General features: G+C 48.8%; 1 protein-coding gene and 1 pseudogene across 1 annotated transcript; both read right to left on the bottom strand.

Moving 5' to 3' along the window:
* Positions 1-8586: 8586 nt before the first annotated feature.
* Positions 8587-9201, bottom strand: LOC136486582 (CASP-like protein 1U3). The gene has a single exon (XM_066483518.1). It carries the CDS (start codon positions 9199-9201, stop codon positions 8587-8589), a length of 615 nt encoding a protein of 204 aa, XP_066339615.1.
* A 787-nt stretch (positions 9202-9988) lies between these two features.
* On the bottom strand, positions 9989-10713 carry LOC136486530 (CASP-like protein 1U4; annotated as a pseudogene).
* Between the last annotated feature and the right edge of the window lie 6151 nt (positions 10714-16864).

The raw sequence follows: 16864 nt of genomic DNA, 5'->3' as shown, positions 1-16864 counted from the left end.
GTAGTAGTAGAAGTAGTGGTAGTAGTAGTAGTAGAACTAGTGGTAGTAGCAGTATCAATAGTGGTAGTAGTAGTAGTAGAACTAGTGGTAGTAGTAGTAGCAATAGTGGAAGTAGTAGTAGAAGTAGTGGTACTACTTGGATATATTCTTCTGCATGGATTGATATCCAAACTACATGGCTTCTCTTGAGACATATGTGCTTGTCGGTCATCGTGCCGTTGTTTTTTGCAGGTTTTGGAAACCTCACCGTGTAGGGGAGGTTCTGCTGAATTTTATTAAATGATAGTATTTTGTTCCATTTTTGTAGAGAAGAGCCCATCGAAGCCGAGTCAGAGTCCCCGTCGTCGTGCCAGTCTGCCTGCACCGCGTCGCCTCGCCACTGCACCAACCCACCATGGCCCCGCTAGCCTGACTCCACCGCCACCCTAGGTATAACCCCTCTTTCCATATCATGGTCGTAGATCGCGTAACCCAGTTAGGTGTCTCTCGTTCGAAAGAGATATGGTTGGAGGTATATAGATCTTTGCATATCTATGACTGTATCTGTTTTGGATTGTCCACATTTTTTAGACAGCCCACGGATGCGTAGATGGGTTAGTTTCCATGGTCTGCTCCGGTTCGAGATAGAGTTTCGGCATCAACTCCCTGTTGTTCTCCGGATACGCACTCTTCTTTAGCTGGACGTGTATCTGGAGAACAGCGGGGAGGTGCTGCTGAAATTCTGTCTCGGATTGGAGTAGAGCATGGAAACTAACCTCATCTACGCATCCGCGGGTGGGATTAGGACCTATCCTCACCTATTAGACAGTAGGAACACCATGTAGATGCAATTGATGGTTATATTACTCGCTGATACATATGTTAGAGGATGGATGACTGTTAGTGGATGTAAACGGGCTGGAGAAGTTAGAGTGATTACACCACAGGATGGATGAACAAGACCGATGCTTTCTTGAACAGTGCATTTGGCAAGGTTGCTAAAGGACATTGCCTAGTTTTGTGTCCCTGCAGCAAATGTGGAAACATGAGAAGGGTAAACAAGGTGAAAATGGGTAAACATCTTGTGAAGAATGGATTTACGCCGGACTACACCCGGTGGGTCCACCATGGTGAAGCCCATCATATGAGAGAGGAGGTGGTGAGACCACGGGTGGAGGCTTTTGATGCTCATGCGGGGGTAGTAGACATGTTAGATGACTTTCACCAAGGACAGTTTGATGATGGACGTGAGAAGGAGGAGATGGAGGTAGCCGCACAGGCGTTCTACGACATGATGGACTCGGCATAGAAACCCCTTTCACGATCGGTCAACGGTGTCTCAACTGGATGCCATTGGACGCTTAATGGGGTTGAAGTCCGAGTTAAACTTGAGTCAAGAAGGCTTCAATAAGATGTTGGCCGTGATTAGCACCCTGCTTCCAGAGGGCCACATTCTGCCAAAGAGCATGTACGAGTCACAAAACTCCTTCTTGCACTTAAGATGCCGTATGAGTAGATACGTGCTTGTCCGAAGGGGGGTGTCCTATTTAGGAAAGAACACGAGCATGCAAAGTTCTATCCAAAGTGTAAATCCTCCAGGTACCTAGAGGTAGACGCTTATGATGGCTAGAAGAGACAACATTGCTCAATACGTCACATTCATTGGAGTTTTCTTGAAATAATGAATGGATACATTGCTTTTGTATGCAGACTTATTACAGAAGCGAGGAGGGATTTGAGGCCAGGGCGGAGCAGGTGACTATCAAAGCCTATAAAAAACTCGTCACTGACATGCATCACGAGGTGCGCATCTAGGCCATCGTAACCTACTATGGGTCGAAGCTTAGAGAGAGGAAAACCAAGAATGACGCAAGAGAGATGCAGCTGACCCGGGAGCAGTACCTTGAGGTAAATGAAGAACATCAATATTGATTCGTTTTGAGATTAAGTTGATTTAATTTGATATTCTTATATGTCCAATACTTGATGACGTGTAGATGATTCCCTGGTGGTGCCAAGCGTATCCCGAGTGCTAGGCGATGATGGTGGAGAGGTGGTTCACGGAGGAGTACCTCAAGATGCACAGGAATGCCCGGGACCGTCGTTTGCAGATGCATGGTCCAGCACACCATCAAGGCAGCCGTAGCCTCGCCGGATACAAACAAGCATGGGTACACGAATTCATTTATCTATTGTGATGCTCAGTTCTGCCTGATTTCTAATCATCGTGCCGTCTTTCTCGCAGTCGGCGTCACATAGTGGCCAGGCTTGCTCGGACTTCCAGGCATGGTGTATGGCCCACAAGGGCAAGGTGACGTCCGACGTCTCCTTCAACCTGGAGGACCTGCCTGAGGCATACACAAATCCGAGCTTCCACTCCCGCATCAGTGAGTACACTCAGGTGGTGAGGTCGCTCCATGGGCTAGACCACGATCCGAGCACCTAGGACTTCAATGGAGAGGCCGTCATGAGGGCGGGGCAAGGCAAGAAGCATGGGCGGTTCTGGCTTGGCGACGGCGTCATCGACACGGCCTCTACTCCCTCTCTCTCCTAGATCCAAGCACGGAGCATGAGCGAGAGCCCGGCCATTCACACACGGTCGACTGCTGCACAACACCGAGTCAACGCACTCGAGGTTATTCCTATTTTACTCGTCATACATTGATCTTTACACACCTTAATTATCTTTGCATTACTGAAACATTGGAGTGAAATATTGCAGGCCCGGCTGGAACAAGAAATGAGGCAATGTCAGGAGCTGGAGGCCAGGCAGTAGAGGATGGCGGCCCAGCTGGAGGCCGAGCGGGCCGAGCAGCAGGCCCAGGCGCAGAGGCTGACGGACATTACGGAGTTCCTACAAGGGCTTGGCAACGTGTGGGCTTCTCTCTGTCAGCTGGGTTGTTGGTTCCACCTCTGCCTTCGCGTCCTGCAGCTGCAGCTACTCCTGTGAGTATGAAAGTTTTTTACTTTCACTTGTGCTTTGCTTGTATGGCCTCTACCTTCCTAGATTAGCTACCCAAATAATCTTGTCTCACATGCAATTTTTTCTCCTTTGTGCAGTCTTCACCTCATGCACCTCCGAATGATGGAGCTGGGCCTTCACCACAGTCGCAGTGGCCGAGATGAGTGCACGTTGTATTTTTTTCATTTGTTGTTCACTTGGTGATGGACTTGTGATATACTTGTGATGCACTTGTGGACTTTGATGGACTTGTGATAGACTTGTGGATTTATTTGGATGGACTTAAGCACTTATTATTATATATGTGATATATATTATGATAGATGTGATATGTGCAGATGGATGTGTGGATGGATGAGATATATATGTGATGGATGAAAAATATATGTGATGAATGAGATATATATGTGATGGATGAGATACATATGTGATATATGTTTGTATGAATTTATTTGTCATGATGGAATGTAAAAAAAAATTAAAAATTGCCGTTTTGGGTCACTTTGCCGAGTGTTGCACTCGGCGCCGAGTGCCATGATCACAGCACTCGGTAAAGCTAGAAAAATGGGCGCTCGGAAGACCATTTTTCCAGCTTTGCCGAGTGCCATGACCATGGTACTCGGCAAAGAATTTTTTTAAAAAAAAATTCAAACTTTGCCGAGTGCCGGCCGAGGGCACTCGTCAAAGAATTTTTTTTTAAAAAAAATCAAACTTTGCCGAGCACCGGCCAGGTGGCACTCGGCAAAGAATTTTTAGAAAAAAAATAAAACATCTTTGCCAAGGGCCGGATAGAGGGCACTCGGCAAAGAATTTTTTTTTAAAAAAATAAAAAATCTTTGCCAAGTGTCTGCAGGGTTGGTACTCGGCAAAGCGACCGTCAATGGGGCCGACACCGTGATGGTCGCTTTTCTTTGACGAGTGCCCCCGGGGCTCTCGGCAAAGTCTTTGCCGAGTGTCCGATAAAAGACATTCGGCAAAGAGGGCTTTGCCGATCAAATTTTTGCCGTGTGTTCTTTGCCGAGTGACACACTCAGCAAAGGCTTTGTCGAGCGCAATTTAGCCTTTGCCGAGTGCCTCAGGCACTCGACAAAGAACCTGAATCCAGTAGTGGTACGTAGTCGATCGTTGACTTGGACTCGGTATATACACATGCCAGTCATATCGATCAGCATGGTGGCGCCTTTTGGTTTCCAGGCACATCAATCATTAACCATCTTGTTAATAACCATTTCCACTGCAACATGCAAACATTATTCGTTTTGTATTTTCCATTTGACGATATAAAAGAACTTATATTGTTTCTTCACCAAATGAGCTTTGAGTCTAACAATTCGGCCTATTGCTGGATATATCGAAGCATAATCATAATTAATTCAAATTAATCACCTACACTTCTTTCCTAACTATTTAAACTTCCAAAAATTGAATACAAACTGCAAAATATGTCATTTTGAAAAACTTTCCCCAAAAAACATGGTTTGTTTGGAACACGCTTTAAATTAAGATATCACTGGTACAAAAATGAAATTTCTGTATTATGGGTACATGCTGATATTTAGCGTGTATAGTTAAAAAAAGTTCATGAACTTGAATTTGATCTGCCAGAACTTAATGAACGCGCACCAGCCCAGGACGAGTGGGTAAAAGTCCCACAGTAACCTAACCCTAAAAATCTATCCTATTTTCACCCCTCCTCTTCCTTTCCAAGCTACTGCTGTTTGCTCTCCCAGCGGCACGCCAAGCTCTAAAACGCTATGTCCTCAATTTTTTACTATTTTGTACTGTTTTTTATATCAAATAGCTTAGACATATTTTACTTGGTTTTCTCTATGAATTAATTATTTTTTATATAAATTTTGGCTGAAAATTTCTTCTATATCAGTACGGGATACACAAGCTCCAAAAACACTCGGCAAAGCGTTTGCCGAGTGTTACACTCGGCAAACGACATTCGGCAAAGGTTTTAACGGCAAAGAGCTGTTTGCCGAGTGTCAAACGTCGGGCACTCGGCAAAGACTATGCCGAGTCCCAAAAAACACTCGGCAAATATTTTTTGGGAAAAAATAAAAAAACAAGTCGACGGCCACCACCACCACCACCACCACAGCCGCCACCACCACGCCGCCTGCCGGCACGCTCCTCCCTACCGGATCCGCCATCGGAGGGCACCTCCCCACCGAATCTGCCTCCTCCACGCTGCTGCTCCCCGCCGGATCCGCCCGCCGCCGCTGTGGATCTAATCACCGGCGAGGGAGAGAGTGAGGGAGATGAAGAGAGGAAAAGAGAGGGAGATGGGGAGAGCTGACCTACCTCGGACCCACGCCGGCCACCCCATCGTCGCTGGATCCAAGCCCCACCCGCCGCTGATCCAATGCCGTGGAGCTCCCCTTGGCCCTCCTCGCCGGATCCAATGCCAGCCGCCGTCGTGAGGACCACCCGCCACAGATCCATCGGCCTGGAGCTCGCCTTGGCCCTCCACGCCGGCGGGGGGGTGGGGGGGGGGGGAGGGACGCCCGCCGGGGAAGAAGAAGGGGGAGGGGGAGGGGTGGGCCGCCAGCGGGGGAAGAAGGGAGGGGAGGGCCGGGGCGCCGGCGGGGGAAGAAGGGAGGGGAGGGGCGCCCGTCGAGGAAGAAGAAGGGGGAGGGGCGGGCCGCCGGCGGGGGGAGAAGGGAGGGGAGGGCCAGGGCGCCGGCGGGGGAAGAAGGGAGGGGAGGGGAGGGGAAATTAATTAGAATTTTTGTCCTTTGCCAAGTGTCCTAGATCTAGGCACTCGGCAAAGTGTTTTTTTTAATTTTTTTCTTCTCCTTCTTTCCCAGGAAAAAGATTTTATTTCTTTGCCGAGTGTAAAAAATAAAACACTCGGCAAACCTCTCTTTGTCGAGTGTTTTTTTGACACTTGGCAAACCCCCTCTTTACCGAGTGTTTTTTTTGCCGAGTGTTTTTAGCGCAGCACTCGGCAAAGAACTTGTTCGCCGAGTGCCCGAGGGAATACACTCGGCAAACATAAAAACACTAAGCAAATTTGACGTTTCCGGTAGTGTATATCATCAATAGATTCGTGATATTTCCATTATTCCCATTTATCAGTGACAACCGATATTTAAAAAATATGGATAATGGAAAGAAAATTTTGGCTCTCAACTGTTGACGTCATTTGAACTCGAGGACATCTTTCTTAATTCAGTCATGTTTTATCTGACATCTGGCACTAGAACTCATAAATGTTTGTTTTGTGATCCAATAGTAACAAAATTTTCTCTCCTTGTGTACTTAAAATGTACCTAGGATCATAGATTATTGAATGTAAAAAACACATATATTTAAGCATTGGAGCCAGATTTTCATTTATTTATTTTTCTACAAAACTGGTAGTTAGTTACCATGTGCTTACCGAATGATTTTTGCACACAGAGAATGTTCCGAACTGGTGCATAGAGTCCCCATTGTATATCCCACCTTGTGCACCGGTGTAGACACTGTCAGTTGTGTGTGTGACTTGACCTCTAAGAGAAGTTTGTTGAGACCTTTATTTATACAAAGCTGTACTTGTTGTTCAGTAGGCACCAACGTCTTCCCAAATACAGAGTAAAATAACATGTTGCGCAACGCGAGTACTGTTGTCTTAACAATTGGATATAACATTATTCCGAACCTGCGCAACATGGGTCAATGTCGTCCATCAGCAAAGTTTGTAAGCATTCTGTTTTTCTACCACTGATGAGGTCTCAATTTTCTTCTTTTATGCAATCTTTAAGCTTGATATATGTGTCAAATCAATACATTCTCGCTCCTTGTAGCAAAGAATTGCACTTGGAAGCAGATAAGGAGCAGTTGAAGGCGTAACTCATATAATAGTTTCTAGCTCTCAACATCATTATTTGGTTTAGCCGTCTTGAGCGACGTACATTGAACTATAGATAGATGCATGGTAATGTTGCCTTATTTGATATCATCATAACCACAATATATTCTGTTTATGTCCAAGGAACCTGCAGGTATAGATGACTTATTGAAAGGCTATTTGGTTTGATGAATCACTTTGTCCTCGATGAGGTGGTGTATCATGAATTTATTACTTAAATTTAGTGGAATGACTTCATTCTTTGTACTGGTACTAATTATTACCTTGTGAGAACTGAGGTAATGATGGATCAGCCTATTTCATCCCACAAACCAATGCAAACAAAAAAGTGTAGTGTGACTAGATGATGAACTAACTCGTTCTCGAACCAAACACCCACCAAGCCTAAGTAGTTGGTTGGATTGAGTATGTACATCTAGGTTTGAATCCTCTTCAACTCAAAATTATATATGTGCCAATTTCTTGTTATCATACGCCATCTAGCTAGCTCCAAACTAGTTGGTTGATCGAGTCTTTACACAACTTATTTCGTTATACATGTCTCACTAACAGTCATAGTGTGTATTTTTGGTGTATATTATATTTTTACTTTTCACCTTTGTCAAGCTAGGGGACACCGTATGGTCACAAGTAAGCCACATATTGTGTTGAATGAACATTTAATAAATAAAAACCTTTTTCGCAACATATTTTATATTTCTTCATTTTGATATTCTAAAATTATTGAGTGGAAAAGTAGTTCCTTAATAACTGGGGTTTATTTGCAATTTTTTAGAATACTACACAACCATTTGTTTTATGCAATTGCAACACATAATTTTTTTACACCATAAGATTAAGATTCAACAGCCTCTACCCTTCTTCTACCTCCAGCCTTCTTCTACCTTCAGACAATCACAAGATCACAGATCACATGAAATAATTTTTTTCTATGGAAGGACAAATGACAGATCCGCCACTGCAACCGCCGCAAGTCGAGGTCACTGCAGGTTGCCGCCAACGGCGCCCAAGCTGCTCACCCTCATGGCGTTGGCCCATCTTATCTGAGCGTCGATAGCACCCGTCCTCACAGCCCTCATGTTCTCGGCAGCTCGGTGCTCGCTCATGCTCGCTGCTGCATCTGGCGTCCAGCGAGCTGTCATCATACGTGGTGTACCTCGGGGGTCAGCCATGGCGTTGGGGACACAAGGGGCCGAGGAGCTCGAGGTGCTGAAGCACGATGCTGCCAAGCCAACCGTATGCGGCCTGCTGATCGGCGTCTATGGCGGAGAGTACGGACGCGAGTTGCAGTTTCTTTTGGTCACCGGTGAGAAAGATAGAGCGAGAGAGATAAAAAAAATCCATGTGTTTTTTTTTGTGCTAAAGCACACGTGTGTTGTATAGCATTTTCTAAAAATAAAAGTAGCAGTCAAAATTATATTCTAGAGGCCAATTACACATCACCTTATTTTTGGTATTCCTCAAATCGTACGTTTTCGTTATTGGGCAACTAGGTGAAATAATGTACTGAATTTAAAAACAAATCATGTTATGGTCTACATTCAATTATAAGTTACTTTCTGTCTGTTCAATTTTGATAATCTTTTGTGATCGGAGTAAATAACTGATGGAATTAATGTTAATTAGCAGGAACAACAACGTACTTCCGCATGCAAAATTTGTTAAAAAACTGCAAAAGCTGTCGAAGAAATGCTGGTACGTATACAGTACAGGCCACCAATGCTATTGAAATCCTATTGGTGGCCTGTATTGTATACGTACCAGCAGTATTCATTTGCAAAACCTAATGCTTGTGGTGGCACCCATGGTCACAACCGCCGGACTCGGAGCTGGAGCTGGAGTCCGAGTCCGAATCTCCGCCGTACGCCGAGCCTCCGACGCCCCTGACCACCTCGGCGACGGACACGGCAACGGCCGCGGCCAGCAAGAGGTAGACGGAGATATGCACCTGGCTGCAGAAGTTGCTGCCGCTGACACTACCGGCGGCGGCGCTACCGGCGCAGACGCTGACGCGCCTGCCGTTGGCGGAGCAGTAGGACATGTCAGCCACCGCGGCGAACGCGGCTCCGGTCGCCGAGTAGAGCAGCGCGGGCACGGCGACGCCCAGCAGCGGCATGAGCACCTTGGCCGTCTTGTCCTTGCCCTTCTTCCACACGACGAGGAAGATGGCGATGGCCTCTAGGAACGCCGCGATGGAGGCGGCGCCCACCAGGTAGACGAAGGGCGGGAAGTCGCTGTAGGTGACAGTCCGCGGCCGCGCGCCATAAGCCGCGTACACGGTGCACTGGCTCGCCGTGGCCATCAGCACCGCCGCCGGCACCGCCAGGCCCATGCCCGCGATGCGGCCGGCGATGCTCACCGCCGTCGCCCACTTGGATTCCTTCTTCTCGTCGTGCATGGTTGACGTGCGCCGATCGATGGATGGATGAGCAAGCTAGCTTGTTAGAAGCTCGATTGTTGACTTTGAGCTTGTTGAGCCTTAGCTAGCTTGAGCTGGCGCGTAGATGTATATATACATATATGAGCATTTGGTGACAACTAACAAGTGGATGATGAAGAGAAGGTCAACGGGAATGATTGGAGGCGGCATGTTTGCACGCTCAACTAACGTTCGTTAGCACGACTAGCTCACCTCCGTTTTGTTTTCTTGCCTTCTTGGTAATGACTAATTAGTGGATTATCATCTAATCTCACTTGATTCTACTAGTTGTTACATACTTGCATATTACATCGACGGCGGCTCGCCACTAGTTTACTCGCTAAATCGCTTAGTTTGCTTGGCGAGCCAACAAATTTGCCTGGAGTATTAGGGTGTTAGCAATGATTATGTTCCATGGTTAATTCATAGTAGTAGTATATATATTGTTAACATCTCTGCTCAGAATTATGCATTCATGAGTCAAACTGACGGCCCAGCACTTGCTTTGCAACTCAAACTGACGGCCCAACATGGTTTGGGAACTGACAGGCCAACCGAATTAATTAACCCCCCTCATTTTGGTCCAGTCCACTTTGAATCCTTTTCCTTTCTTGCAGTACACTTAGCAGAGTTGCATGCTTTTTTTTTAACCAAAAAAAAAAGTTACATGACGACTTGTGGCCAAACAATCACAAAGAGTAAGCAAGCCATTGATTTACAATCATTGATTTACCAAGAAATTTAAACGCAACAAAGATGGCACATCCTAATGCTTGCAATGGCACCCATGCCCACATACGGACTCCGAATCCGAGTCCGAGTCAGAGCAGGAGTCTGATCCCGACCCACCGCCATGGCACCACCGGAACGTGGTCAGGAACTCAGCAATGGACACAGCCACGGCAGCGCCGAGCGCGAGCCACATGGACACGTGCACCCGCCCGCAGAAGCTGTCGCCGACGCTGCTGCGGCAGACGCTGAAGCGCCGCCCGCTGGGCTCCAAGTAGTAGGAGATGTCCCAGCCGACAGCGAACGCCGCGCCGGCGGACGTGTAGAGCAGCGCGGGGACGACGGCGCCGAGGAGCAGCATGATGAGCACCCTCCAGGATTTCTTGCTCTTGCACTTCTTCCTCCAGCTGAGGAACAGGGCTACCGCCTCTAGCAATGTGGCAATGGAGGTCGCCGCCACCAGGTACCTGCATCACAGCCGCAAATGTACAAATGCTGTGCAGGTACTTGCGGCAATGGATTTTTAGTTCTCTGGTCTGGAGTACACGTACACGAAGGCAGGGAAGTCGCTGTACGTGACGGTGCGCGGGTCGTGCGCCGTAGTCGGCGTAGACGGTGCACTGGCTCGCCGTGGCCATGGCCACCGCCGCCAAGCCTATGCCGGCGATGCGGAAGATGAGGCTGAAACGGTGCAGCCACTTGGCGCAGCCCCCTGACTTCTTCTCTTGGCACATGATCTCTCTCTCTCTCTCTCTATCGAGTTTGAAGTTTCCAAGGCAGGGTAAGCTAAGGTCTGTGAGTTGAGGCTTGCATTTAGCGCTTATACATGGATGTATTTATATACATATATGTGTGTGCACATCCATGCATGTGATGGCAACGTACTAACAATTGGCTGCCGACTACTGCCGAGAGTAGATGTTAAAGAAAGAGCATGACTCCAAGATGCACCGTACCAGCTTGTTATATAAGTACGAGTATATATTTCTTGGGAAACCATGCATGCATGATGCACTCATGAACAACAAGCCTTTAGCAACCTATTATTGAGGCTGACCAGTCAATGATAGTTTCTTTTCTCTCCCTCTTGGGCAGGCCTCTAATCTCACAGGCTGCAAGTAGTTACAAACGTTGTTCATTGGCGTTTCCGAAAAAAAAGGACGTGTTTTATGAGTGCCGGTTGTTTACTTGCTAGTTTTGTTTTTGTAGGTGATGAGCCAATAGTTTTGTTCAGTTAAGAGTGCAATCATTGACTAAGTTCCACGGATAAGTCGTAGCTAGCTCTGCTCTATATGGAATCTGCTTCTTTATGTTTTTTTGTTGGACTAATTCGTACACAGCAATATAATGTTACACACTAATTAATGATTCGGTGGCTAACTTATGCTTAAAAATGTTCGACGAACACTCCATCTAGGACAAAGGCGGCACTAGTGCCCAGACGTCCGATCCAAAGGATGTGTCCAGAGGCAGGTCAGGGTCATCCGATTCGACGAACGGAAGCTGTCGCGCCCGCGTCCCCCATCCACGGCCTATCCCTTCCGTGCCCCCATCCGCCACCGCGCTGCCATTTCAGACGCGCCTCTGTCGAGCCCCCTCCGCAAGCCCCTGCCACGTCCCCATCCCTCGCCACGCTGCTTTCTTCCACTACTACAGAAATGAGATCTAGTTCCGGTTGGGAACTAGCTCTACTCCTGGTTTCCCAACCGGGACTAGCAATCCGGGACTAAAGGTGTTGTTCTTTAGTCCCGGTTTGCCACAACCGGGACTAAAGATCCTCCCAGCTTTAAAAAAAAATGTCTCCCACCGTTGCGCCCCGTGAGATTCGAACCTAAGACCTCATGCACTGCCTCGCGCATAGCTTACCACCTCACCTACACAGCACATCTAACAATGGATATGATGCTTTCCTTTTGAACTAACCCATCGGGACACCTTTAGTCACGGGACTAAAGGGTCCTTTAGTCCGGGTTGGTGCCAACCCGGACTAAAGGGTCTACCTTTAGTCTGGATTGGTATTACCAACCGGGACTAAAGGTTGGAGGACTTTTAGTCCCAGTTGGTGGCTCCAACCGGGAGTAAAGGTCCACCTTTAGTCCCGGTTGGTGTCTCCAACCGGGACTAAAGGTCCCCTGCCACTGTGCCGAGTGCAGTAGCCGTTGGGCAGGGACCTTTAGTCCCGGTTGGAGACACCAACCGGGACTAAAGGCATCTCTAGTCCTGGAGGCAAAAAATGCCAAGGCTAATGCCAAATTGGGACATCGTTCTAAAGTCTGTTCTCTAGTAGTGTTCGCATCCCTGGAAGGCTGCTCCTCCGTCGAGGTTAGCACCAAGTCTCATCGCGTCCACGTCTGCCAGCCAACGGCACCATTACAACATGCGCAACACCCGATGTACTTTTGAAACATCTAGATGAAATATTTGGAACATACATCTGAAGACAGGTGAAACAGTTGAAACATGCATCTGAAACACTTGGAAAGACACCTGAAAAAAACGCTTGAAAAGCCATTGCAAAACATATGCTACATCCAGATAAAACACTTCCAACATATGTGTAAAACATATGCAACATCCTAAATAAACACACTTGCAGCATACATCTGAAAAAATCAGACTGAAACATTTGGAGCAGACGCATATGCAATATATGTGTATAGCCATTGCAACATATGCAACATCCCATTTTACTTTTCAACATCCATATGAAATGCTTGCAACATACATCTAAAAAAATTTAAAACACTTGAAACATACGCTTGCAACATGTTAGGCATGACACTGGCATGGACGACCACCGTGTCAGGCGTGTTGAGGAACTCAATAACCGCCTCGATGGGCTGATTGAGGCTGGGCGGTGGCGGAGCGAAGAGCACCATGGGCTTGGCTGTCGTGAGCTTCTTCCGCTGGGGGCACCGGGGCGCAAGGAGCCTCGAGGTGGGCATGAAGTACGGCACGGCCGCCTAGGCCCTCACCATCTCTAGCCGGTAGCCATAGGAGGAGGTGGTGTGGAGGACTGTCGACAGAATATTATCGACAGTCCTCCGAGGGGTATCCCACGAAGGTAGATTGATTGGCAAAGATGCATGTAATCAAGAACAAGAAGGCAACATAGACATAAGAGTTAGACAGGTTCGAGCCATAAGCGCGACGTAATACCCTACTCATGTGGTCTGTTGAATTGTATTGGCTATCGTATGATATTGCGTGTGTTTTGAGGGGGTCCCTGCCCACCTTATATAGTCTAGAGGTAGGGTTACAAGTCGGTTAGATCTAGGAGATAACCGAAAAGTAATAACAGATTACATGAATCATGGGATCGAACTTATCCTAACAGATCTCGTAGTATCTTCAGGATATCGCCCTTGATGTCTTGCGGTACACGCTGAGCAGTGCCGTGCACCGTAGGTTTTCGTCTTGTGGGCTGGACCACCCCTGGGAGCACAGCCCATGTAGTTTTCCATGGGTATCCGGGGTCGGACCCCCCATAGCTAGTCCCTGAGCGCCTTGTATCCGATGTGCAATGTCGTCTTGAGCTTGTCTGAGCAAGTGTGAGCAAAGCCAAGCAGTCAGACTCATGGTTCGACCACCATAATGAGTCACCGAGCAGTTGTGGATCATAGCCGACCAGCTTAACTGTCCGGCCAAGCACGAGCTTTCCCAAATAAGTCTTGCCAGAAGGATGTAAGGAGCTCAAGTTCAAAATCAAAATTTTTCCCGCGGTGGAGCAAGTATGCCCACTTAGAGTCCGACCACGAGAAAGGGAGATAATCTTCTTCAACTTCAAGAGGCACAGAGTCTTCCAGATTAAAGCAAACACACTCACCGCAAGGTGAAGTGTGCCCATTTAGTTCCCCGAGCCTAACAGTAGGTGACGTAGTCACGTGGTGCCAGGGTCCAAAGTAGAAGAAAAGCAGAAGACCAGCCGAGCAGGCAACCAGTCCCCAGGCAGAGCTCTAAAATGAAAAAACGCACATTCACCTCAAGGTGAAGTGTGCCCACTTAGTCCCCGAGCCTGACAGTAGGTGAATGGTCACGTGGTGCCAGGGTCAGAAACAACAGTAAACAGAAGAAAGTCCCCAGTGTGGTGAGGAACCAAGTCGTAGTGATGACGTAGTCCCCAAGCCACAAGTGGAAATCACGGAGAAATCAAATCATAGATCAAAAACTAGGGTAATGGTTGTACAGTAGGAGTTACTGAGCCTTAATGGTATTGCGGAAAAGTGGGCGAATATTTGGTGTGCAGTAACAAGTTGTGGTGAAAAGTGGGTGATATCGGCTGCAGTTGCGCGGAAGCCCAGGTAACGGCCCACGACGTAGCTGCGGAGAATTCGGAGAGGCGCAAATCGTAGAGCGGTTTCCCAAAAACCCTTCAATGCGAAAAGTGGGGGGGGTGCTTTATAACTGCGCTGCCACACTTCCGTGCTCGTACCTTTGCCACTTCGCCACTTCGTCTTCCTCCTTAGCCCTCGCGCTTCTCGATTCACATTCACACGAGCTTCCACCGTAAATCCCAAACCAGATCTGAGAGATGGCGCCGAAGAGGGGAGTTGGTAACCCGAAGAAGGCGGCCGCCGGATCAAGTCGTGACAAGGAATGGTTGCCATCACTCATGGGGGAGGCAGAGCTCAACGAGATGGCAAAGGCGGGCGTTCTCCCTAACCGTGTCACCATTGGATGGCGTCCGGCCAACAGTGAGCCCTACCCGATGCCACATACCGACGAAGTCGTAGTATTTGAAGATTATTTCTGGCGTGGACTAGGATTTCCAGTCCATCCTTTCTTTTGGGATTTGTTGGAGTTCTAGGGAGTGAGTCTGTGCAATCTACATCCCAACACCATCTTGCACATCTCCATTTTTATCCATTTCTACGAGGCGCATCTCGGAATTCTTCCCCACTTCAACCGCTTCCGACACCTGTTCTAGCTAAGAAGAAGGGCAGCTGCGGTTCTAGAGTGGTCGACAGTGTGTATCTGCAACTCCGTGATGGGATGGCCGGCGAGTACATCACTGTGCCACTGAACACCTCGCTGAAGGCGTGGAACGCTAGGTGGTTCTACATGAAGCAGAGTCATCCTACCATCCTGCTGCGAATGTCGACCACATTCCGGAGAACCAGAGGAGCTGGTCGGACAAACCGAGCAGTGCTGAATATGGATCAGGTGAGGGAGCTCCTCGGCTTGATAAAGGGTATAAAGATGAACAACGTACTGGTGGTAGTGAGCTTCATAGTGTGCCGCATCCAGCCCTGCAAGGAGATGGCCCACGTGGGTTTTTGACTGCAAGGGGGACACTGATGGTACCCGGGAGATGACGAAGAGGCTATCAAAGGAGGCTATGCTATGCCAAGCAGCCAAACTATTCGCTCCAAACGCGCCGTTCAGCGTGCCAGGGCAGATGAGAGCCTTCAACTGCATGAACCCACCTCCTTCAGGTAAAAATCTCAACTGTTGTTCCTGATGCTCTTTATCCTATACCGATGCGGAGCAGTGAACTGATTCACTTGTGGAAAGATCCATTTGTAGGAATGAGCGGCGTACTTCTCGGGCATGCCGAGGAGTGATTGGCCGAAGGTAGTGGACGCTCGGCTAGCCACTCAGCTAGAGGAAGGTGCCATCAGCGTCTCGTCGGAGTCCGAAGGCAAAGGTGCTGGTCAGAAGGAGAGTCGCCCCCCGGTGTCGGAGAAGGTCTGGGGGAAAAGGGCGGCGATAGATGAGCCGGCCCGAAAGAAGAGGAAAACAGCAGGTGTAGCTCCGCGCAAGCCAGGCGGCATCTCGGACGCAGAGTGCGGCAATGTCTGAGTGGTCGAACGACGATGGGGCTCCAGTAGCTCCTCCTCTGAGCACTGAGGTGCCACCATGCAACACGCGCGCGGAGGTGCAGTCGAAAGGAGGGGAGGGAGTCCTCGAGCAGTTGGCGGAGGGAGTCCTCGAGCAGCAGGCGGAGGAGAGGCTAACGGTGGGGGCTACAAGACCTCTAGCCCAGGGCACGCGGGTTGACCCCAGAGCCATGCCTGGGTGCTCGAGGAGGTAGCGCCAGTTCAGAACCGTCTACCGGGAAGCCGTCGTGTAAGTATACTTGCCTTGGAATCATTTGTTGTCCGATCTTTATAGTTGTGGTGATTAATGAGCTGATCCGATGTAGATCGGGGCGCGCGAAGGATCTGAATCCTCCCGGCCAGACTGGCGAGCAGCCAGGGGCAGCCCTCGGTGTGGAGACCATGCCGGTAGGCTCCGTCCTGGAGTCCTCGGGCGCTCGGCGATTTGGGGAGGAGTCAACCACCGTTGCCGGTGGAGTTGAAGGTGGAGAGCAGTTGGCAATGACGGCGGACGAATCGGCGGCGATGCTAGGGGCAACGACGAGAGCCGCCGGGTCTTTGGAGGTGGAGGCTGGAGCTACCAACACTGTGTCGGAGTCTGGATGGAGAGGCTAGTGGTGTCGGAGGAGTAGGCAGCACTCCCTGAGATGTCAGAGGGTGTGGTCGGATGCTCTATGCAGCCACCGAGCCCCTAGGTGGCACCACCAGTTGCGGAGGAAGAGGACGAGGTGGAGGAGATTGAGCGTGAGGAATCACGACCTCAAGCCGTTCGGATCCTCTGCAAGTGGTGGGATGAAGTGGTGGTCGTGGAAGAGGAGGACACCAGTAGGGAGGTGAGGAGGCTAGAGTCCACCCTTTCCATAGCCATAAAGAAGATCAAGGTTAGTATTGCGTCGGCAATGTCCATCTTTAGCATTGGAGAATAGGGTTCTTTATAATCTTGATGCTGTTGCACGGCATAGCATGAACTGCCGAACAATGGCAGCATCTGATCAAGAGGATGCGAAGTTGAAGGAGGCTATGAAGCTGATGGAGAAAAACGTCCAGATGGCCCAGCGCGAATGAGATCTTGCCGAATCAAACACGAGAGACCT

Source organism: Miscanthus floridulus, chromosome 10 (assembly GCF_019320115.1).
Source record: "Miscanthus floridulus cultivar M001 chromosome 10, ASM1932011v1, whole genome shotgun sequence".
NCBI lineage: Eukaryota > Viridiplantae > Streptophyta > Magnoliopsida > Poales > Poaceae > Miscanthus > Miscanthus floridulus.
Note: the sequence above shows the minus strand (reverse complement) of the source record. Positions and strands in the feature narration are given on the sequence as shown.